General features: G+C 36.0%; 1 protein-coding gene across 3 annotated transcripts in view; it reads left to right on the top strand.

Annotated features, from left to right (window-relative positions):
* The window catches only part of PLA2G4A (phospholipase A2 group IVA), a 160,124-nt gene that overhangs the window by 101,432 nt on the left and 32,884 nt on the right, over positions 1-25,808 (top strand). For all 3 annotated transcript variants that reach the window (XM_030873016.2, XM_060285693.1, XM_030873022.2), the window contains 6 exons: positions 5,509-5,645; positions 13,008-13,230; positions 14,169-14,283; positions 20,044-20,181; positions 20,268-20,360; positions 23,199-23,270. In XM_030873016.2, coding sequence (XP_030728876.1) covers positions 5,509-5,645; positions 13,008-13,230; positions 14,169-14,283; positions 20,044-20,181; positions 20,268-20,360; positions 23,199-23,270 — 778 coding nt within the window. The remainder of the gene's footprint in view (positions 1-5,508; positions 5,646-13,007; positions 13,231-14,168; positions 14,284-20,043; positions 20,182-20,267; positions 20,361-23,198; positions 23,271-25,808) is intronic.

Genomic DNA, 25,808 nt, shown 5'->3' with positions numbered 1-25,808 from the left:
AGAAGTGGAACAATGATTCTACTGAACTGTAATTTAATACTGCTGCCTGACCTTTTGGGCTTCTCATGCCTCTGAACCAACAGGCAAAGAAGGGAGCTACTCTCTTGGCTGGGGTGGTTGATTCTGACTATTAAGGGGAGATTGGGCTCCTCCTCTCAGGTGGAGGTAATGAAGAGGATGTCTGGAATACAAGAGATCCTCTGTGGTGTCTCTTAGTATTATCATGCCATGAGTTAAGTCAATGGAAAACTATAAGAACCCAATCCAGGAAGGACTACTAATGACCCAGACCCTTCAGGAATGAAGGTTTGGTTACTCACCAGCTGAGGTGCTTGTTGAAGGCAAAGAAAATACAGAATGGATAGTGAAAGAAGGTAGCTATAAATACCAACTATGACCAGATGACCAGTTACGGAAATGAGACTGTGTTTGCCATGAGTATTTCTTCCTTAGTTTGTTATGAATATGTGCGTGTGTGTGTGCATGTACACACAGAAATACAAAAACAGATTCATATTTAAGTTATGAAGTATCAATGTGAAGAATAAGCATTGTTTAAGGACTTTGTATCCTTTTCTGGGGAAAGGATTAGTGCATTTCCAGTTGTACACAGGATATCTGTATCATGTTAGCCAGGAGTATGACCTTGTTATTGTCTTTCTTTGGATATTAAGTGTGGTTGAAGGAGAGGTATATGGCTGCCGAGTTGAGAAGGGGTGGACTTGTGATGGTCAGTTTGCATCAACTTGGAGGATGTTTTTTGATGCAATTAATATTTAAGTCAGTGAAATTTACTTAATCAGGTTGTCATCTATAATGTGGGTGGGCCCCACTCTAATCAGTCAAAGGCCTGAATAGAACAAAAAGACCAACCTCACCAAGCAAGAGGGAATTCTCCAGCAGACTACCCTTGGACTTCATCTGAGGCATCAGCTCTCCTGGGTCTCTGCCTGCTGGTGTTTGGACTAAAACTGCATTATTGACTCTCCAGAGTTTGGAGCTTGCTGTCCCATACTGCAAATTTGGACTTGTCATTCTTCACACCTGTGTGATCCAGTTCCATAGATAGATAGATAGTTAGATAGATAGTTAGATATGTATCTACCTACCTATTGGTTCCATTTCTCTGGAGAACCCTGACTAATACAGGAACCAGGGAGGCAAAAGTCTTTATATAATTGTCAGAACTTAAAATCTATGAAAACATAAAAAAAAAATCCTTGAGCACTTTAGAATTTTCTTTTGTGAGGGAGGAAATTAATAATATCTGCAAGCCAATGCAGGAAGATAATTTAATCAAAACACAGCGTATTTGGTAAATAAAAATTCATTTCCTGTAATCATATGAGAAAAGTATGAGAAATATTCATTGATATCATTTATACACAAATATTGATGCACTTAAATCTAAATATAACCTAAAAACTCTTGGCAACTTTAATTTGTTTGATTTTTTAAGATTTAAAGCCCGGACTAACAGCTGCACCTTGTAAGTCCTCAGTTATTCTTTGAAAGTTATTTCAGAATAACTATCACTATTAAAACATCCAAAGTTAGTCTGTTTATTGCATAACATTGTGCTGTCATCTGAAGTGATACATGAATCTGAAATGTAATTTAGCTAAATGTCAAGTGGTTTCTCTCGATAAAGATTACTCTTTTCTTTCTGAATAATGGGGAAAAGGAAAGAGCATGAATTCTATGTCAGTGACACCTCAGCTCACATCCTGGTTATCACCAATCTGGATGTGAACAAGGTATTATATGTGTGCACTCCATACCTCCTCTTCTGAGACATGAAAATAATAATGATTTTTGAGGGATGAGAAGATCTTTTGGTTTTGAATTTTATTTATTTTTTATACAGCAGGTTCTTATTACTTACCTCTTTTATACATATTAGTGTATATATGTCAATCCCAATCTCCCAATGAAGGATGAGAAGATTAAATGAAATAAATTTTCTTCATAAGTCTAATTTCCCTTTCTTTTTTATAGTTAATAAACATTTATAATTTTATAGTTTAACAATTCATATTCTGTATGAGTTATAGAATCTAGAATGCTACCAGTAGCAAAAAGCTTCAAGTTCATTCATTCTACCCAATATTTTTACACATAAGTAAAGAGTCCAAAGAGGATTTTCTTTACCTAGGTCCCCCTAGTTGTAGGGGAAGCTTTCAGAGATAGAATGGAGCAGAGTGAATTAAAAGCTTTGGAGTCTGACAAACCTGGTTTTAAATCTGCAAGAAACCACTTTCTAGATTTGAGACAGCAGAAAAATTATCTTCTTTGTGTTTCAGTTCCTTTATCTTTAAAATGGTAATAGGGAGTTCCCTGATGGCCTAGCCGTTAGGATTCTGGGCTTTCACTCCTGGGTCCCGGATTCAATCCTTGGTTGGGGAACTAAGATCCTGCAAGCAAAAATAAAACAGGAAATAGACCAGAATTTATACATATAAAATGGTAATAATATATATATCATAGAGTTGTGAAAATTAAATGATGCATAAAAACAGATTAATTCATGTGCAATAAATAAAGGATAAATTATAATCTATACAATCATTCAGTTATTTCATTATTCAAGTTTTATGTACAAATAGTATGACACTTTCTTTCCTCTGATAGCAACCCAAATTTCTGACTTAAATATCTTACCTGAAAACCCTCTTTAAGAATTAGTGTAAAGCAATAATGAAAACAATGGGTTACATAACACATGAATCCCGGTTTAATAAGGGGCTGTTTCCAGAAAATTCCTAACGTAAAATAGTCATCCATAAGTATGTGTTGGGCTACTGGCACATGAAGAAGGACATCTGGGGAGTTGTTTTCTCAGGATTAAAGAGGTTTTATGTTCAATCTTCCAACTTCTCTTATGAAATCTCTCTCTGAACAATAGCACAGGTTGTGTGTTATATGTTGAAATGAAACAGTGTAATCTGTTACTAAGAATTTTTTTACTCTGAACTACCTGACTTGTATTGGGTTTAATGTTAGTGTTGCAAGTAACCAAAGCAACAGGCTTAAAATCCCCTCTGACTTCTTTTCCCCTTAAAGCCCTTCATAGTCTTATTTTTCCCAACTCCCTAGTATACTCCTGCTGCAATAAGAAGGCTGGTCTTTTCATCTCAAAATCACATACCCTTTCTTATTTGTGCCTATCTTGGCCTGACCTTAGGCCCAGTGTTTGGCACATAGTAACAATAAATGGTTTACTATTATTATTATTATCACTATTATTGTATTGCCTATAAACTCAAGCCTTCATTCAAGGCCTAATCGAAATCCCTCCTCCTTCTCCTAATTTGTAATCTGCCTTCCTTACAACTACTCTTAATATTAATACTATATTATACTCCATTCGCCCACTGTATAACCCACTTTAGTTTCCTATCTTAGCTTTCCTCCCTCTCCATAAAAGTTTTTAAGAACTTATATATTTTACTTTATTGACAATTTTAAAACTATGTTCGAGAGCATTCTGTTCATCTGAACATACACAGGTTCAAAGCCATTTAAATTGCTGCATTGCACTGAACTGGTAGACTGTGTTTTCATTAATGAGGTCTTCAATTTGCATCTGATTTGATGGCCACTGAGTATCAGAGAAGAGCCCTGAATTTGGAAATTAGTGCTAGGTGTCCTGCTATTCACTGTTCTACCTCCAATAAGACCTAACCTCTAGAGACTTCCCTTTCTCTATGAAAGAATTCTATAGCCTTTTTCATCTTTTTAGTTCTAAAATAATGATTCTGTGTATGTGTATATATATATTTATCACATTGGTGAGTGACACCCAAGAGTCAGGATCCAAGTGCTGGGAACACAATGCAGGTGTATTCTCATATCTGCTTTTAAATTCAAATGTTGCTATATCACACATCATGTAGTCTCTGAAAAACTCCTTTGTACACTCATGAGAGAATGAGAATGAAAAAAAGGAAGATAAGATCTTCCTGCTGTTATGAAAATAGTTGTTACCTTGTGGACCCCCTAAAAACTATGCACACTTTGAGAACTGCTGGGTATAGGGAAACAACCAGCTCTCTTAGGCAATAATGCTTCAGGACCACAAGGAAAATGACAATATCTCCCTCTTCAAAGAAACACCCTTGCATTTCAGTCACGTTACAGATAGCCTGTTTTACTGCAAAAACTCTTCATTGGCTTATGCTTCTCCCATCTCCAGAACAGCCTCCTTCCCTGCCCTCATCTCTCCCTACGGAATAACTCTGCATCTTTAACATCAAGCTCAGGTTTCTTCTTTGTCTGTGAAACTTTCTCCACCACTCCAATCCCTCTGACTGAAATTGACCACATCTTCTAGACCTCATGTACTGCCAGCCTGTAGCATTTGACTTTGGTAAGGTGTACTACCAGGAGCCTGGGGTTTGACCCTTGACTCAACTCTGCTATTTATTGATTGCATGACCCTGAAAAAGTTTTCAAGGTCTTGGTTTTAAGTGCATTGGTTTCCTCTTCTGTAAAATGGAAACCTCATAGTGATTTTATGAAGATTAAATAAGACAATTTCTGTAAATACTAACAGTTCCTACCAGATAATAAGAGCTCAGTGAATATCATCTATTCCTGTGTTTCTTGTTGTCATAATTATTTTTACATTTCTGCCTCACTTAAATTAACTATATTCCCCAGATCCACCCTGGGGATACTTGAAACATAGAGACCACTTAATCAGATTGATGAATGAATTAAAGAATGAAGAAATAAATTTTGTAGGTTTTTTTGTAGTTGATTAAGTTCTTTTTGATGGCTTAAATAACAGCATATTTTTGAAATGGGTCAGCATAAAGGAGTGCTAAGAATTCTGGACCAAGAAGGCAAGATGCTTACTCAACTGCAGATTACCAGCTAATAGATCTTATACAAGTAATAGCAGCCTTTCAGAACTTCCATCTGAAAAATGAGCAAATACTTTTTTGCTCATTTTATAGCAATTTTGAGAGGATCAAATTAAAAAAAAACTACACCCAAAAGCAAGCCCCAAACTGCAAGGAGTCAAGCAAATATAAAGGATTGTTGTTGCTATTGTTGTTACTATCAGAGTTAGTTGGCTATTTTAATAATATCTGCTTTCTAATAGACATTAATTCTTGATTTTCTTAAGTGAAACATTATTTTCTTCTTTTTTTTTTTTTGCGGTACGCGGGCCTCTCACTGTTGTGGCCTCTCCCGTTGCGGAGCACAGGCTCCGGACGCGCAGGCTCAGCGGCCATGGCTCACGGGCCCAGCCACTCTGTGGCATGTGGGATCTTCCCACACCGGGGCACGAACCCGTGTCCCCTGCATCGGCAGCCGGACTCTCAACCACTGTGCCACCAGGGAAGCCCTGTTTTCTTCTTTTTAACAATTAGATATTATCAAGGTATGAGTGAACTTACAATTCTTTGTTACCAAATGTGGGACATAGAAAAACTGAAATGAAAATGACATATTTTATGATTTTACTTTACAAATGATCTCTGTGTTTCATCATTCCAGGTGCCTGTGGTGGCCATACTGGGCTCAGGTGGGGGTTTCCGAGCCATGGTAGGATTCTCCGGTGTGATGAAGGCATTGTATGAATCAGGAATTTTAGATTGCGCTACCTACATTGCTGGTCTTTCTGGATCTACATGGTTAGTATACATTTTAAACCTTAGTTTTATCATCCTAAATGCTTAGCATTTATCTACCTGAAACTTAGAAAAGAAATGAGGGTTTAGAAAACTGACATTAACTTCAAATTACTGAAATATTCCAGCTTGATGCAGTAATTTGCTCGCCTAATGCTCACCTCCTGCTGCATGGCCGGTTCCTAAGGTCCACGGCCCGGGGGTTGGGGACCCCTGTTCTACATAGAGATTCATATTTAAAGAGTCTATAGTTTCTTAAATATTTTGAACCAGTTTCTTTAACTAAAAAACAAAAACTTAGAACCATGGTTGCCACCTTCTTTGTATGTACTCTCAAAAGGATTAGTCTTTTTGAAAGAAAGCTGTAGCCCATCATTATCCTTTCCTTTGAAGGAAAGAGCATGCACCTGCCTGTTCAATGAGTAATATGAATGTGATGGAAAAACTTGGACCCTTAGATTAATTCACCTATTCAAGCATTTTATTATGAGTCTTCAGGTAGTTTTCTTTATCTGTATTCACTGGTTTTTAGATCCCTGTGGTCCATCACTGACTAATACATTGCAAGAAGCTTGCTTTCGTAAATTCATCTAACAACAAAGACCAGGCCTTGAGTGCTATTTTAGTGGTGTAATAGTGTATATTTGTGTTTAATTATAGCTGCAGTCATTGCTTTGGTTATAGATTTGGGAAAACATCTAAGATCCCCTCTCAGGGTTCTGAAAACAAGTCCTACAAAATGTAATTAGGAGAATTTTAGATGTTACAGGCCAATCATTTAAATATTATAGGCCACCTTCAATTCCTGCTCTATCCTTCAGTGTCTAATTTCCTCAAAGGTTAGCCTTTTCTTTTTTTTTTTAAATGTATACATTTTAATGTTGCAGGAAGTTGACTTTAGAATTAGCCTATCTCTTTTTTTTTTTAACATCTTTATTGGAGTATAATTGCTTTACAATGGTGTGTTAGTTTCTGCTGTATAACAAAGTGAATCAGCTATACGTATACATATATACCCATATGCCCTCCCTCTTAAGTCTCCATTCCACCCTCCCTATCCCATCCCTTTAGGTGGTCACAAAGCACTGAGCTGAAGCCTTTTCTTAGTTATTCTATTTCCTTAAAATCCATGTACTCCTAAAATCCTACAATCATTTTTCACCAAGAGGCCATATAATTTCCAAATATAATGGTGTCTTTTGAAGTTCTTATTCTCCTCAACTTTTTGGGGGGAGTCAGGGAGGATGAAGTTGGGAGTTGAGATATTTCACACATTCAGTTGTCCCTCTTTCAAATCCCTCCTACCATGCCTTTTCCCCCCCATCCTCTCTGATTGCTCTCTCCTCATAGCTGTCTTTTCTACTTCCACTACTTTTTTCCTTAAAATGAGCTTCCCTCCAGGACCTGCCTTTTGTTCTATTATATCGACACATCCTCCCTTGGTAATTTCACCAATTTCTACCACTTCAGTTATTACCATCAATAATTTAATTTGTAGTTCTTCAAAACATCTAAAAACTTACTGGAAGAAAGAAAGAGAGAAAGAGAGAGAGAGAGAGAGAGAGAGAGAGGAAGGAAGGAAGGAAAGAAGGAAAGAAGGAAGGAAGGGAGGGAGGGAGAAAGAAAACCCTAATGGACAATGCAAAGTAGCCATCAGAGAAGAGAATCAAGGGAAGATGAGTTTGCAGAGGTCAAGTGTGGGAGTGCTTCACAAAGTAGTGGGTATTTTAATAGAGGAAAAATCTATGAGAAGCTTCGCTTAGAACTGGGTTTGGAGATTTCATGGTTTTAGTGAAAATTACTAGATAAAGTAAATGAAGGGCACTTTTGATCATGAAATTACAAATAAGAAATGAATAGGAGATGAAAGAAAGAAAGGTGGGAATGTGAACCTTAGTAGGAGCCATCTATTATTTCAAGACAGGGAATATAGGACCCAGGAAATGTTTTATTTTGTTTTCAGAATATAAAAGACTAGAGCATTTTTGTAGAAGTCTGAGGTGATGGAAATAGTGTAGAGGGATAGATAGAAGATAAAGAAATAGATGGATCTTGGATACAAAGAGATTCGGGCAGAGACAGGACAGGACAAGATAAAAAGCACAAGTGAAGCTATTAACCATGGAGAAAAGAGACACTTCCTGAGATAAAATAAAAGGTGGTCAGGATGATTCATATTAACAATTTTCTCTCAAACACTATAGGTGAGAAGGTAGAAAGTTCAAAGGAAGGAAGTCAGAAACACTTGGAAAAAGAAAGTACACTCTTCTGTTGTATAAGTTTTTATATTCTGCTGATACATGACCATTACCTGGCACAAATTAGGTAATATGGAAATATCTGGAGAAGGCTTGGACCTCCCGTAAAGTTTTCTGTGATCACAAAAGAGAATTTTATGTAAGACAAAGCTTTTTTTTTTTTTTTTTTTTTTTTGCTGTACGCGGGCCTCTCACTGTTGTGGCCTCTCCCGTTGCGGAGCACAGGCTCCGGACGCGCAGGCTCAGCAGCCATGGCTCACGGGCCCAGCTACTCCGCGGCATGTGGGATCTTCCTGGACTGGGGCATGAACCCGTGTCCCCTGCATCAGCAGGTGGACTCTCAACCACTGCGCCACCAGGGGAGCCCAAAGCTTTTCTTATAATTGCTACTATCTTTATGATAATTATTTCTGAAATTATTTTTGGATGATAGTTGTTATTCATTAAATGTAAGAATTAGCCAAGCAGGAGAACTGGCCTGAGTGAACTAGTGACAGTAATCCTGTGTTCTTTTGCTCAGTGAGCACAACTCTCTTCCTCAGCACAGCTGCTCATTTGTGGTGTCACAGGGCTATTGGATTTCAACTGCTGTGTTTGTATGACATTACCGTCTAAAGAGAAATGAGAGCAGCTCTGTGTCTATAGGCAATGGGACCCAATTCATTAAGCTATAAAAAAGAATTCAAGAATGAAAACTTTCAGTTTAACATCTGAAGAATTCGTGGGACATTGAAAAATAAACCAATTTTAATAGGAGCTGGCCTGTAAGAAATGATAGGCTAAAAGATCAAGATTATGTTAGAGAAAATATGTTGTTTGAGGTGAGGACTGTGCTAACGAACCTCTCCCACTTGTCACGTGTTTAATGACTAAATGAAGACTTGCATAAGTAACTGCACTTTGGGGAAAAATTAATCTAGGAATTTATTTAGGATTTCAGGATATTTGCTTCACAAGGTCGAGGGTCTTGTTAAGACATTCCAAACCTTGATTGCATATGAGAATCACTTCTGGCACTTTTTTAAGCAGAGAAATTCTAAATGTTTACCCCTGAAGATTCTGATTAGGAAGGTCCTGGGGAGCCAAACACTGATATTTTAAAACTTTGACTCTGTGATTTAGAGGCAGGAAGTGAACCGAGAATTCCTTGTTCTCTGGCATAATTTAAAGTTTTTTTTTTTAAACTTTATACTTAGCCTAAAATGCATTCATATGGAGAGAATGAGGTGTCCCATCATATAAATATATTGAAAAATTAGAGGTGAGTATTTTCAGATTTATAGAGAAATAAATTGAAGACCCTTTCATTCAATAATTATTTATAGAGGCCCTGCTATGTCTAAGACACTTAGTTTTTGAAACTTGATTGGTATAATTGGGAGTCACTTATTGGTGAAGAGATGAAAATTAAGGCTTAACTACGGAGTTGATGCTTGTGTGCTTTAGATGGTAATATGTCCACAGAAGCTCATGATAGCTGAATTCTGCCTTGGTGCAATCAAAGAAACAAACAAACAAACAAAAAGCAAAAAAAGCAATTTAAGGAAAATTGACCATTGCCTGCTGTTCCATCTTTAGCTGTCACCAAAGCCAAAATCCAAGTCTTAGATGTCACCATAATGATGTCATGAAATGTCTGTCCAACTCACACTTGTTACTTCTAAGGAAAATGGGCTCATAAATGCTGAACAAGCAGAGAACATTAGCCCCAATGCAAATGGTTGAGGTATTCTAGGTCCTTCTGTCTTTCCATAGGGCTTGTATACTCTCGAGCCAATGGTTTCATGGGAGGGAAAGAAAAAGAGAAAGGGGGAGAGAGAGACTCCCCAAGTGAATGAGTTTACTTCAACCTTTAGAGAGCAGAAATGGACTGCAACCGTTCTACATGGAGCAGAAAAGAAAGAATTGGATTGACATGCATATACACTTGACCTCTTAAAATGATCTGCCTCTGAAACTGTGGCACAGATTCCTAGGTTTTGAGCAATCTCTGAACCTCAGAGGAAGGATTTTCTGAGTCTTGATCCAATGGCAAACATTGGGAGGAAAGGAAGAGAAAAGAGGAGCCTCCAGATCTTGCTGGAGGAAATCCATGAGGCTGAGGTACTTGTTAGAATCATACGTTGATTCATTTTAAAGACCAACTAAATATAGATGGAGAAGAGAAGTCTTAAATAACGTGAATGAGATGTGAGTAATTACATCATTCTGCTGAACAGTTAGAAATGACAACTTCCAATAGCAGAATGATCATATCATTTCCTCTTTACCTACCCTAAAAAAAAAAATTCTGTGGCTAAATTGATTTCTGCTGACATTGTTTGTTTGATTCTTTTCCTTATTTTTATGCTGCTTCATTAAGGAAATGATTTGATGTATCTTAATAATAAAGTAAAACTGGATTGCATACAATAAAGATAGAAGTGGAAAAAAGTATATGTTTGTGTGTGTGTAATATATATATGTATAAAACTAGAAACTAGATTAAAAGTTCATTCTATAACCTGTAGCTTTGGGAGGCATGAGACACAGACTTTGGTTTCAGGTTTCTAGAATTCAAGGCAAAATCCAAACTATGCACAGTTATATAATGCACATTTTTAATAAGTTAAGGGCCAGCCAATGATCCATGGGTATAGAAATTATTCTTGATACTAAGACCAGTAAAGAATTTCTTAATGTTCTCATAAAGAATGAAATATATCCTGAATAGTTCCAGAATTGATTACTTAGAGACTCAAAAAGAAGTTTTATTTTCCCATTTTTATTGTATCCTTAAATGTAAACCAGTATCATTACACCAATGTGTGCATTTATTGAAAAGCATGATGAGGTCCAGAATCAGATCTTTGTTCATCTAGATGAATCGTGTGGTAGACCTTGGAATAACTATAGGAATGGATGGACTCTGCATCTTTCTAGCAATCTTAGCTGTAATTTTAATAGATATTTGGTGATTATACCAGGCTTGAGTTCAGAGTAAGTCTATCTGATTTATCATTATCTCATGTTGTGAGAAATGTTAAGAATCCAGTTTATATAATAAAGATCTTTTAAGAATGTTTACTTTTTTTTTGCAGAGCATGTGTTCCATTTTAGGTCTGTCATCACTCTTCATTTGTTAAGTTTTAATTATTCTCAGTTTGTCTCTAAAGAAGTCTGAATCCAACAAGTAATTCTAATTTAATGTGTAGTGGGAGTAGTTTGATCTCTAAGAACTGAAATCTTACTTTAAAGATTTTTAAAAAATAAAGGCTATCAGGGGAGAGGACAGATTTTAAATTCGAGTTCTATTATAATTGGGGAACTGTAAACATGTTATTTCTTTTTCTGTGATAGTTTTTTTTTTTAACATCTTTATTGGAGTATAATTGCTTTACAATGGTGTGTTAGTCTTGCTTTATAACAAAGTGAATCAGTTATACATATACATATGTTCCCATATCTCTTCCCTCTTGCATCTCCCTCCCTCCCACCCTCCCTATCCCACCCCTCTAGGTGGTCACAAAGCACTGAGCTGATCTCCCTGTGCTATGTGGCTGCCTCCCAGTAGCTATCTGTTTTACGTTTGGTAGTGTATATATGTCCATGCCAGTCTCTCACTTCGTCCCAGCTTACCCTTCCACCTCCTCATATCCTCAAGTCCATTCTCTAGTACGTCTGTGTCTTCATTCCCGTCTTGCCCCTAGGTTCTTCATGACCTTTTTTTTTTTCTTAGATTCCATATATATGTGTTAGCATACAGTATTTGTTTTTCTCTTTCTGACTTACTTCACTCTGTATGACAGACTCTAGGTCCATCCACCTCACTACAAATAACTCAATTTCATTTCTTTTTATGGCTGAGTAATATTCCATTGTATATATGTGCCACATCTTCTTTATCCATTCATCTGTTGATGGACACTTAGGTTGCTTCCATGAACATGTTATTTAAATTCATCAATCCTCTGCTTATCTTTAAAATAGAAGAATTGAAAGCTATCACAAGTCTTCAAGACAACAACTTATGAGCAATTAGCCAGCACAGGCCTAGAACATACCAAGACTCAATAACAGTTAGTTTTCTCCCCTCCATGAAGGGAAGATAAATCACTATGGTGGTATTTTGATATGAATGTCAAGAAGACAGGAGATTTAAATATGTGCTACATTCTCTTTGGTTGGGTGAAGTGGTAGAGTATTTCTTTCATTATTTTGTGCTCTCAGTTCAACAGTTCAATATACTGTGCTTGTCGTATACTAGGAATTTGCTAATCATTGAGACTAAAAAAGATAAATAAGCAAAGTTTTCCCTGCAGATGGTCACAACTAATTAGGGGAGACAGATAAGTAAACTAATAATTAATATTTAGTTTGAGAGCTACAATATTAGAGATATTGGTTCCCAGGAGGATCATAACTTAATGTTTACCGTCTAAATATCACATACCAAGGCATATGGTGATTTCCAGCATCACTAGAGGCGGCCAAATGGCTGTTGGCCAAGAATCTTCACAAGAAAGCATTTATCTTTCAGACCTACTCCTCTCCATGATTTCACCATTAGATCTGTATGCTCAGAAATTCTGAGACCTACAGTTGGCAAAGCTTGGGATTCTATCTAGGCCAATGGACACACACACACAATTGTCAGGAGAATTAGGCATTCACAATTGTTTGGACAGCACATTTTCTACCTATAGATAATCATAATGGAAAGTCAAATTATCAGATTGCTTGGCTAGTATTATATCCAGCAAGTCAGTTTATTTACATGGCTCTCAGTGTGTTGTGTCATCAGTCTCTCATGGTCTGTTAGGGATACCCATTCCTGGAGACTAGACAGTGAAGAGTTGGCCCAATAGGGCATCCTCTCCTCTGGACTGTGCAGGAGAAGTCCAATGTTTCCTCTGAGGCCTCTCCTTTACTTCCGTTGTAGACCAGCTGTATTCTGATTGTTGCATCCTTTCCTTAAATGAGTTAATGTCTTCAATCAGAAAATTAGTTAACCAACTATTTCTATTATTCTTTCATTTTCTGATGACAAAGATGACTGCTTTCTTTGGAGACTACTTACTGTGTGATGCCCTTTATCGTTACTGATTGTCTTTTGTCTTCTTTACAGGTACATGTCAACTTTATATTCTCACCCTGATTTTCCAGAGAAAGGACCAGAGGAGATTAATGAAGAACTAATGAAAAGTGTTAGCCACAACCCTCTTTTACTTCTCACACCACAGAAAATTAAAAGATACATTGAGTCTTTATGGAAGAAGAAAAGCTCTGGACAACCTGTCACCTTTACTGATATCTTTGGGATGTTAATAGGAGAAACACTAATTCACAATGTAAGCCTTGGCTCAGTCTACAATCCTTTTAATACAAGAAAACGATGTATATCGTAATGTTTTAAATAAAACAAAATACGATACATTTTGTAAAAGTCAGTTGACTCACCTATCCTATCAACATGTACTGAGTACATACTCCCTGCCAGACGTAACTCTTCTATAATACGTTTCATCCTACATTACATTAGTTCTTACCAGCTTACTAATTTATTCTAACTATGTGTCAGTTTTGTTGTTGTTTTTGGTTTTTGGTTTTTGGTTTTTTTGGCCACAGCGCGCGACTTGCGGGATCTTAGTTCCACGACCAGGGATTGAACGCGAGCCCTCGGCAGTGGGAGCGCAGCGTCCTAAACGCTGGACTGCCAGGGAACTCCCTACGTGTCAGTTTTGATGTATAGGGAAATACTTTTTTATTCCTTTTCTTTGGAAAAATACACATTTTAACCCTTAACTGCCCATTCTGCCCAAATAGCAATCTCTTTTAGATAAAGAGGTGAATAGAAGTAATATTTAAATAGCAGAAGAAGAATGGAGCTTTCCTGGAGAGAGTCAGAAAAAAAAGGAGTGAATCACATGGAAGAAACCCATTTGACACATGACAACAGAGCGACATTTTATCTGAACATGAAACAGGGCGGGTAGAGTTTGTGCCAGGGAATCTGGGGGCTCAATTCCTTCTGGGCTCCCTAGCTACCAAACGTCGATATAGTCCTGAGACGTATGGCTCTTTTTAGAATGAAGGTAATTACCTCCATAGAGCTTACTTTTTGCTGTTTTTCAGGATCAGAGGTCCTGAAAATAGTCATAAGACTATTTTAGTAAGACTATTTTTATTACAAAAATTTTGTGTCTTGATTGGAAGTACTATTTTACATAGTTTTTTTAAATCTGTATCTGTTTGTATATGTAAAACCTTTTCTTTCTTCTGTGGACAGAGAATGAACACCACCTTGAGTAGTTTGAAGGAAAAAGTCAATACTGGACAGTGCCCTTTGCCTCTTTTCACCTGTCTCCATGTCAAACCCGATGTCTCAGAGCTGATGTTTGCAGGTATGGAATTTCCTCTTGCAAAACATTTCCTGGCAACTTTGAACTGTGGTTCCTAATGATTTTCTCTAGAGGAAGTTCATAAGCAATTTTAGTTGCTTATTTTAATATATTTTCTGTAACATAAAAACTTTTGAAAATATAAGAAATTTTTAAGCTAGATGATTTTCTGATTGTAGAGACTATCCTATGAAACTAGTTACTAGTATATCTTCATTCAAATTAGTGGGAAAGACGATATAAAAGTAAATCATGAATATAATCAATATTCAATTTTAATTATTCATTTCTCAAGGATTTTTAACAAAATACTATGTCTAGGGCTTTTAGGCAAGGCATATATTTTTGTTTGCTGTTTATCTGTTCATTAAATTGGGTAACATGGTATCTGTTTATCATTCAAAACACTATTCTAATTTTTATAATTCAGCACCTTAAAAGTACTAGCCTGTACTTGTGGCAGCTGGTGAAAAAAATGCCTCATTTTGTTAAATCTCAGATGTAAACATTTGTTTCTTCTGTAGCTCTGTTTCTTGTTGGGTGCTCTAAAAGGATGTGACTTCGTACTTCTCCAGGCCACTGCCAGTCCTAGTCTGCAGTGTGATAGAATTTCTGACTGTGGCTAGTGGAGTTCATTGTATTTTTAGGAAAAGTATCTCAGTGACATCAGTCACACCATGAGCTTAAAAAATCATTGTGAATGGCATGTAATTACCAGATTTATATCTAGAATTCTTGTGCAGTTTTACCAAGTCTCACTTTTTCTTCAACTGACTACTGTCAAGCTAGAATTTTGAATAGTTTATAAAAGCAGTGTACCTGGAATTCATTCATTCAACAAGTGTTTATCAATTATCTTGACTAAAATGTTTCTCATGCTTCAGAAAGCACTTATCATATTTATTGTCTTATTCAATATTTACTACAACCCAGGGAGGGAAGGAGGTATTTTTAGCTCTGCTTCACAGAAAAAAAAAAAAAAAAACCTCAGAAAGTTTCAGTGATTTGCCCGTTTCCACATAGAAAGTAAGTAGCAGAGCTGAGAATTGGTCTTGAAATACTTTGTTCTTTTTATAAAAATATTGGCTTCTCTGATTACTGATGATGTAGAAGGTAGTATGCCAGGTGCTGAGCTTGAACTCCCCTTCCCTCCACAGTATATTGCCCTTTTTCTATAAGACCTGATAATATGTTTGAGAAATTTGCAGTAGTTATTAAAGAAGTTAAAGCACAAGAGAGAACAGAATGTTACTATGCACTGTTTCCTTGACCAAGTTGTGTGACACCTTTTAGCCTCAGTTTTCTCACCTGTTAAATGAGGATGAGACTCTCCTTATAGTATTTTGCTAAATAAATGAGATAAAGTATGTAAAGTACTTAAAACAATTGCAGGCCCAAATCAAGTTTCAGTAAATCTTAACAATGTGGAGTGTTCTATGAAAGCTGTATGAAAAGAGTCAAAGGTCTGAAGATGAATAGAATTTGTATATGAAAGGCAAATTTAATTCTTGGATGGGGGTTTCAGGCATGCAGTAAGAGTGTCGGATAACCATGGCATACTCAGCAGCAATGAGGAACCACACTTTGTGATGGAGTTCATAGGGAGAGTTAAGATTCTATCATACATGAAAAGTAAGGGCCATGATAAATTGTTTCTTTGTTGGTGTTGGTTTTGTTTTGTTTTATTTTTGCTTTCCCATAGCTATTGTCTTATGAGGTCTTGGAATGCTTGGAAATTGGTTGGTAAATACCACTAACATGCCAGTCAAATTTGTGCATAGCCAAAAAAGGCTTCTTTTACCCCAGAAGCATTATGATTTAGTTAAACAAGCATTAAACTAATTTGGAAGCCTTGTCTTACTTCTAAGCTGAAATACCTTGGATGGGTCATTTAATCTCTCTGATTCTTATTTTCCTCATTATTAAAAAGAAGGGTATTAATAAACATCAGTTTTATCTTACAGAGCTATTAAGCCAATTGCATGAGATAGGGACAATACTGACTATGATAAAGGGACATAAAAATATAATAGTTTTATTGTTACTGTTACGATTGTTAATGGCATTTTCACAGTTGTCTCTTTTTATTCTGACGTTTTAGTCAGCAGCCATTCTCAAGAGAAAATCTGACTACAATAATTAAAGAATAAATAATATTTCCAGCGAGTGAATATTTTAGATTCATCTAGAGTGAGAAATGGCTGTTTTATGTGCAGTTAGTAGTCTTTCAACTTGGATGTGTCTGATTTGGGCCAACTGCCTAATTTCAATATTGTTACTGACATGAGAGAAACCCCATTAACCTTCATTGTTAAGTTTCTGTGATGAGGAGGTTCAAGCTGTTTCTTCCAACAGAGTTGGACAAAACCATCAAACGTTAGTTATGTTGATCTTGTACCCAGATAAGACATTCAAAGGGGCATGTTATGAGTGTTTGAGTAGCTTGAGTTATTGGGGAAAAAAAAAAAAAGGAGACATGTCTATACTTTATGCCTTTAAATTTGCTTAGATTAAAATGGACATTCAAGAAAAAAGTTAAAATATTATTTGAATTATATTATAAACAGTCAAAGATCCAAACTACCTTACAGAAGTTTTATCAGCTTTACTTCAACAATACCAGAGAATGTTTTTCTTCCCTCTTAGAAAAGTTTTAAACACTTTCCCCTTTTGAAGGCTTTAAACACATAAATATTAGTTGTTTAAATGGTTACATATTTTTGGCTCCTCCACTTCACTACATTTCTAGTAGGATTTCAAACTTTCATTTTAAAGTTTCCATTGGTCAGTAAATTGCATTTACTGAGCACAATTTATAGACTTAACATCATGTTAAGTTCTTTAACAGATGCTATAGAAGTAAAAATATAGTACTTCCTCAAGAAGTCTATAGTCTCATTAACAAGACAAAAATAAAACATGAAACATTAGTAAGCCATACACATAGAATACTACTATCTGTTAGAGTATATAGAACTGACATAAATTGTAAGATATTAGAGATTTAGTGTAGTCATAAGAAAGACTTCATGAGGGTGATGGAACTCAGATTTAAGTTAAACTTGGAAAGATCTATCAGTTGGGGGTGAAAAGTCAACTTTGTGTGAATAGTGTAAGAAAATGTTCAGAAGGTAAGCCAAAGGTACATTTTGGGGAGCAGTAAAGAGACATTAGCCTTGGTCTCATGCGTGAACTGGTGAAGAGTAGTGGTGTATTTGGGAAAACCATTAGTGCCAAGTTATAGAAAGCTTTGAATTCCAGACAGAAATGTTTCTATTCAGTTATGATAATGGGAAATACTTAATGATTTTTGGTAAGGCAATAAAATTATTTAAATAGTGTTTTTGAAAAAAAGTATTTCGGTGATTCATATGGGTAGATTGGTAAGAAAGAAACTGGAAGCAGTGATATTACTGTGTTTCTTTAAATAAGGTCCTGGAACTAGAGAGAAACTGATAAGGAAAGAGAGGAGAAGATGAATGTGAAAAGCTTAAAGGTTACCAATGAAATGTGCGATGGATGGATTTGATGTGAGTGGGTTTAAGAGTGATTTCAGTTAAGATAAATTTTTTTTCTGGGCAGTAATAGTGTGATTTACAGAAGCAGGTAAGCTTGACTGGGAAGCAAGATGATGAGCTCCTTTCCAGGCAAGTGGAGCAGGATGTGATGACAGCATACTCAGACGTAAGTGCACAACAGGAAGATGGAAATGAGTAGATGGAGGCTCCGGAGAGAGGGTCAAGTTTGAAATGTAGGAATCAGCAGCAGAGAAATAGTAGTCAAAGTACCATAGTGAGTTCTTCAGTGAGGATTAGAGAGCAAATCTGCCTCTTGAGAATGTCTCTCATTACTGTGTACACAAACCTCAACATTAATCAAGAAGAGATTGCTAGAGGAGTAGGAACCAGGAGGTCTTTACCCTTTAGTACCCTGGAGAGGGGTGTGAAATTCAGAGATAAGAAGTTACTCACAGTGATATAGAAATTTTCCTCATGGCCTCTGATTCATTGCTAGTCATGTCTCACCAACTCCATGTAAGTCATTATAAAACACACCACTTTGTCATGAAGGGTATATGCACCATTTGGCTTTGATGTGACATGAATTATAATGTGTTCTCATCACAATTGTGATTTTATAACTTGTTTCACAAAAGTAGAATGTTCTAACCTATACTATTGAGTAAATAATAAATATATGCATATCCGCAATTCCTTTTCCAAAACTTTGAGGACAGATGTTTTAAAATTCAGAATATTTTAGATTTTGTAGTTAAGAAATATACTATATATTACATAATACCCCCATTGGGGTCTTACAATCAAGTAGAGTGATTTCTCCAATGCAATGTATTTATATTCACACTCCATGGGATATCTAAAGATTAAGCCTCACATCTTTTCAAGACTGGTTTTTCTGCAAAATGAGTTCAGGTCGGCTTTTACTACCAAACGAATAGCAAAAAAAAGTGTGGATTTTGGAGTTATTTGGATTTTGGATTGTTGGATAAAGGGTTATAGACATGCAATAATTTTAGAAAGGGAAAAACTGAAAAAAAAGGCAGACAGAGAGTTTGGGGTTAGGCAGGGGTGCATGGTAGTGGGACTCCATAGAAGATGGTCAACAAAGACTTTGAACTGAAGTTAGGAAGGAGCAAGCCTTATGGTTACAGAAGGGAATAGCAAGCCTAAGGGCTGTGAGACAGGAATGAGCTTGGTCTCTTGGAGGAACATTAAGAAGGTGTGTGGCTGAAGTGGAATAAGTAAGACAAAATGTGATAGGAGATTGGTTAAGATATGTAGTCAGACAAGGAGCATGAGCCAGACCATCATGAGGACTTCTTGGCCATGTTTTTATTTTCAGTGTAATGGGAAGCCATTGGAAAGCTTTCATCTGGCACTGGTGTGGTGTGATTTATATTTTTAAAAATCCATCTGGCTACAGGGTATCAACAAGATAGTAGGGGAATAGAGAAAGTTTTAAGAGGCTATTGTGGAGATCCATAGAGCCTACAGAACTTGATTTTTTGTATTTGAGGTATAAGAGAAAGAGGACCATGAAGAATAATTCTAACGTATGGGTAGTGGTATGAATATATGAAAAGTAATACCATTTACCAAACAGGGGAAGACAGAGAATGGCAAGGAAATGGAGTCAAAAACCAGGAATTCTTTTTTGGATAGATTAAGATTCAGATGATTATTAGGCATAGTTATAGCCACAGGAATACATGAAATATAATAGTGGCTACTGTTTATTGAGTGATTAGAATGTGCTATGTCCTCTTCTAAGTTCTTTAAGTTTCTTAACTCGTTAGATCTTCACAACAATTCTACAAACTATCTACTGATTTTATTCACATTTTACAGATTAAGGAACTAAAACACAGAGAATACAAGTAATCTACCCCAAATTGCACAGATTTTAAACATCTGAGCCAGCATTTTTAAAACTGAGTCTAAAGTTTTCCCTTCTTTAGAATTAAGATGGACTTTATAAAAGATGTCTGAGTTTTTAAATGTGAAAAGATATTCAATTTGTGCAACTTAAGGGATCCTTTGTGTTCTCATTTTATTCATCGGTAAGCTTTCCCCTCCCAACTTCTCCTATACAATGCCATATGCATAATAGGCACTTGGTTCATTTTTTAAAAATATTTTAAATAAATGAATGAGAATAATCATGACAATGTTGAAGTAATCTTTGTGCACATCTCTGTAGTATTTCCCTATTAATGGATTGCATTTTTTAAAATGATTTCAGATTGGGTTGAATTTAGTCCATATGAGATTGGCATGGCTAAATATGGTACTTTTATGGCTCCTGACTTATTTGGAAGTAAATTTTTTATGGGAACAGTTGTAAAGAAGTATGAAGAAAACCCCTTGCATTTCTTAATGGGTAAGTGATAAAAATCTACCATGAGTTTGTTTGACTGTTTTAAATCCTTGTGCATTCTAAGTTATTCTGTTTTTGCTTTATTTTAGGTGTCTGGGGGAGTGCCTTTTCTATATTGTTCAACAGAGTCTTGGGAGTTTCTGGCTCTCAAAGTAAAGGTTCCACAATGGAAGAAGAACTAGGTATTGTAAAAACATGCTTACATTGATAATAATTACACTATATTGGTAAATTTCATTAACACGTATGTTGAGAGAAAATTAAATCGTCATAAAGACTGTAATTGTTCTAAAGTAGGCTAGGCTAAGCTGTGGTGTTCAGTAGATTAGATGTATTCAATGCATGTGCATCTTACAGAATTTTCAGTTTACAGTGGGTTTATTGGGACATAACCCCATTGTAATTTGAGGAAGATCTGTACTCCTTTTATCAATAAGGGTAGCTTTTTGAAGATTAGATTCAACAACAGTTTAACGCAGTATAACCCTTCAATTCACGCTTGTCAGTTCATTTACCTCTTAAATACTTCTCACAGCTTATTCATACCAAAAAAGATGGAAAAAGTGTTTCAAATCACATCTAATAAATTATCACCAATGATTTTCTTTAAATCTAACTCACTAGCCCACAATAAATTAAAAATAATATTTACAAAACTTGAAAAAGTAGACGAACTCAATTGAGGACCAGCAGTATTCATTTGTTATAATATTTATACCATAGAAACATATGTTTTCTTTAATGAATAAATTTGATTTAAAGTAAACGAAACAAAACATGCATTCAGTATCTCCTAAATGTCTTGCCATCTGTAGCTCAATCAACACTAAATTTGTTATGGTTATTTTGACTGGCGGGGGGATGGAGCAGAGAGATGCTAAATTTGAATTTGGGGCCAGCCTAGCTGAGGCTGGGGAGAAGGGTCCTGTAGATTATCAGCACACTACCTACCTGCTACGTCTTCTCTGTGTGTGAAGTATCACACATTTATTTGAGGGCGAGTTAACGGAACAGCATAAATGACTTTCTCAACAATAAATTTATCTGAAGAATACTTGCATGTAAAAAACTTACCATAGGATTTTTCTGACAAGCCATCCTTAGTTATTGCAGACAGTTTATTTAATTAAGCTTTATATGCAAAACAAAAATACAATTGTACTTTAATTAATGTACTACAAATTGGCTTATAAGTAGTATGATCACTCTTCCTGTGAGAATTGACTTTAGATATGTGATATTTATATTAAGTGCAGTAACTTGCTATAGTCCTTAATATTTGGGGGTGGTTCTTAGTAAATAATGGAGAAGTGATCTTATGATTGCAATAGAGCCAAAGATTTTAATATAAAAATAAAAACAACCAAAAAGGCACTTTGTCCTTGAACTTGCTCCTGTCCTCCGAGCATCACTCAGTGAATAAGCAGCCAAGGTTGGTGGAACTTTTGAGTGTTCTCTGACCTTAACTACAGAGCCACATGCTCTTAAGGGTAACTGAAAGGCAAAGTGCATAATGCTGAAAAGCTCTGACTTGATTTATTTTAATGAACATTACATCCCAGATGAATAACCTGTTCTCAACTCTAACTGTGGGAATAACTAACTCTTCTCTAAGATGTGAAGAGTTCAGAAAAAAAGAAGAGAAAAAGAACAGAAGTACCACCTCTTATGAGGCTTGCTTCTCTGTGTTCTTCTGTGTTAAATAATCCAGATAAATCCAGGGTTTGCTGCTTTTTCCTTCTAAGGCAGGAAGAGAATAGGACTGAAATAACACATCTGAAGGTGGATGAGACAATGGCTGACGGCCAAGGAAAAGGAGAATGTTTATACTCAATATACTTGAATATTCTTTGTTGTGAGACATCCCCTTTGAGACCAGTGGTTTGGCAGCTTATTTACTTTCTCTGTGTGTCAGACTTAAGGGGAATATTGTGTCCTTGAGAACCACCGGCCAGCAGGATGCGTGTTACCTCAGATTAGGTAAGGGTTTCCAGAAATGAGACGAGAGTGATGACTGAGGGGAATCTGAGGACTCCTGGTGACCCTTTCATCCACTGGCTGACTAAAGTCTACCTCTTAAAGTGGTGTTCAAAGGTGGTGTTTGTTTTGTTTTCCTCTCTTTCAAAGACACACTTTAAGGTAAATTGGAGCATAATATGGGGAAACCAAATGTTATACCTATATTTCTCTCAGTTTAAAAGCCCAAATGGCTCTCTATTACTGAAAGTTATAAATTTGGAGTCAGTTTCTTAGGATTAAAAAAAAAAAATTCTATTGACTAACAGAAGGAAAAAAAGTCACTCTACAGATAAGGATTCCATGTACATGTCCAAAAACATTTTTGATTTTTCTACAAATGTTGATTATAAAATGGTTTGTGTGCTCCATAATTTGGGTACTTTTTACTTGAAAAAAGATAAGTTATGCTATACATAAGATAAAAGATAAGTTATGTTTTACAGATTTATGGTTTCTATTTTAGTTTTTATAACTGCTCTCTTAATATGTTCTGAGGAAGCACAAACTGATACCAAAACAGACATTTCAATAGACAATATTCAGTATTATTAAAATCAAAAGATATATTAGTAGCTTCATTCATTTTGATGAAACAATTTTGTGGCCCCCTTGTAAATTTTGGCTTTACCCTGTACTGACCTTCATAAACATCATTTCAACATATTTAACTGAAGAAAAAAATTTTTGATATAATAAGAATTATATAATCAAGTTATTCTTTCTGTCAGAATTAAGATAAACAAATAAAAATTCTCCCCTTTAAAATCATGTATGAATAATTCTAAACTAATTTTTCATACCCTGAGAAATTTTGCTTTCAAATGAGAAATTTGAAAATACTAGTAAAACTAAGACATTTAGATTTACTAAATTGATCTAGATTTATACAAGTAAATCTAATAGACGTCACTGTGGTTTTGCTACAATTACTTCCTTACAGTAAATTTCATCTTGAGTCTTGACACCTGAGATTCTTCAATTGTTTTGTTTTCTTTCTGCAGAAAATATTACAGCAAAGCATATTGTGAGTAATGATAGCTCGGATAGTGATGATGAATCACAAGAACCCAAAGGTAAGAGAGCTGGAACCTCCTCTGGCAGAAGTGGATTAGGAAAGGACATGAATGTATTGTCTGATTTTCTCACTCAAGATGCTAATGGTAGTCTCTGCTTAAGGCATTGAGTGATAGAATGGTAGCTTTCAATTCAGAGCAAGAATTAATGCCATATACGTAATAAAATATGCAACACAAAAGTTGCATATTTTAAAATATGCAATAATTAAAAGTTATTTCGTTTCTTTTAAATACCTCAAAAATATTATCAGTTGAACAGAGAACAAACTGAGATGGTAGAAATACCAAATTCTGTGTTAAGTCTGATTAGAGCACCAGGCTTCTCAACATGGAAATTGTGATTTGGGAACATTTTTACATGGCTTTAATAATTAAAATTTAATCTTTTAAAATCTTATTATTAAGTAACCTGTAGAAAATGATGTTCTCACTCCATTCCTGAGCCTTATCCCATTGCCAACATTCTGTCTTTCAGGAAGGGATCAGTGATGAAGTAGGGTAGAATTACTGAGAAATTTTTGTTTTGTATATTACTTTGTAGTACAAGCGAGTACTTCTACACCTTAACAAGGCAGCTTTTAGCTTTGTGTGGATCACGATAGTCAATGGGGAGTCGGGGAAGAGATAAGGCAAGGATCACGGATATTTGTTGCAGTTGTTATGTGGTAAAATGGAATGATTTGACATTTTGACACAGCCATTGGTACAAATATTCCCAATAGCTCAAAAGCCAAAACAAATAAACAAAAAACAAAGAGAAGATTTTATAACAACTGGGTGAACATGTCCTGTTATAGTTTGAATACAATCATCTAGATTTTAAAAGATATTAAATGCTTTCTTGTCCAAAACCTAAAGAACTCCACCAGCCAAGGTATAGATATTGGAAGAGCCTGTTTAATCTTTGCTGAATCAACACTAAAATTAAAGATCTGTTTTCATAGCTGGGCTGTTATTTTTCAGTTGTTCCGGTCTTTTTTTTTTTATTTTATTTTGAATTTCCTTTTAATGAAGGGAGATAGTACAAAGGGGGTAGATAGCATATGCCTAGCATTTCTAGAATTAATTATATATTGATTTGGGGACTATCAAGTAGATGTAATAATGGTTTATCAATTATTAAGTAAATTGCCAAAATGATCAGTACATTTGATCACCTCTGCAGTACTAGCTGGTTTTCTTAAGGATGAGAAGTTCAAGGACCCTCTGAATATGACTGCTTTGGTTTTAGTGCCAGCCTACATTGGAGAATGATATTTAGGATGTTTCTGAGGATTTCTTATTAGCTCTTAATATTCATTTTTTAAAAATAGTCTTTATAGGGCTTCCCTGGTGGCACAATGGTTGAGAGTCCGCCTGCCGATGTAGGGGACACGGGTTCGTGCCCAGGTCCAGGAAGATCCCACATGCCGTGGAGCGGCTAGGCCCGTGAGCCATGGCCGCTGAGCCTGCACGTCCGGAGCCATGGCCGCTGACCCTGCGCGTCTGGAGCCTGTGCTCTGCAGCGGGAGAGGCCACAACAGTGAGAGGCCCGCGTACCGCAAAAAAAAAAAAAAAAAAGCCTTTATTTATTAGAGTAGTTTTAGACTCACAGCAAAATTGAGCAAAAAGTACAGAGTTCCCATATATTTCCTGCACCCACACACATAGCCTTCACCACTTTCAGCATCTTTTACCAGTGTGGTACATTTATTGCGATCAATGAACCTGTACTGACACATCATTATCACCCGAAGTCCAAGCTTTAGGATTCACTCTTGGTGTTGTATATTCTACAGGTTTTCACAAATGTATAATGACACGTATCTACCTTTATAGTGTCATACAGAGTACTTTCACTGCCCTAAAATCTTCTGTGCTCTATTTATCCCTCTGCTTCCCACCCCCAGCCCCTGGCAACCACGGATTTTCTTACTGTTGCCATCATTTTGCCTTTCTAGAATGTTATATAGTTGGAACCATCAGTGTGTAGCCTTTTCAAATTGGCTTCTTTCACTTAGTAATATGCATTTAAGTTTCCTCCATGTCTTTCTATGGCTTGACAGCTCATTTCTTTTTAGCACTGAATAATATTTCATTGTCTGGATATACCATAGTTTATCTGGTTACCTACTGAAGAATATCTTGGTGGCTTTCAAATTTTGGCAGTTATGAATAATGCTGCTATAAACATCCATGTTCAGATTTTTGTCTGGATATGTTTTCAACTCCTTTGCATAAAAATCAAGAAGCATGATTTCTGTATCGTGTGATAATAAAGTTTTGTAAGAAACTTCCAAACTGTCTTGCAAAGTAATTGTTCCATTTTGTGTTTCCACCAGCAATGTATGAGAGTTCCTGTTGCTCCACATCCTCACCAGCATTCGGTGCTTTCAGTGTTTTGGATTTTGACATTTCTAATAGGTGTGTAGTGTCATCTTGGTGTTTTAATCTGCATTTCCTTGATGACATGTGACATGGAACATCTTTTCATATACTTACTTGCCATCTATATGTCTTCTTTGGTGAGGTGTCTACTAAGATTTTTTGCCCGTT

This window comes from Globicephala melas, chromosome 1 (genome assembly GCF_963455315.2).
Source record: "Globicephala melas chromosome 1, mGloMel1.2, whole genome shotgun sequence".
NCBI lineage: Eukaryota > Metazoa > Chordata > Mammalia > Artiodactyla > Delphinidae > Globicephala > Globicephala melas.
Note: the sequence above shows the minus strand (reverse complement) of the source record. Positions and strands in the feature narration are given on the sequence as shown.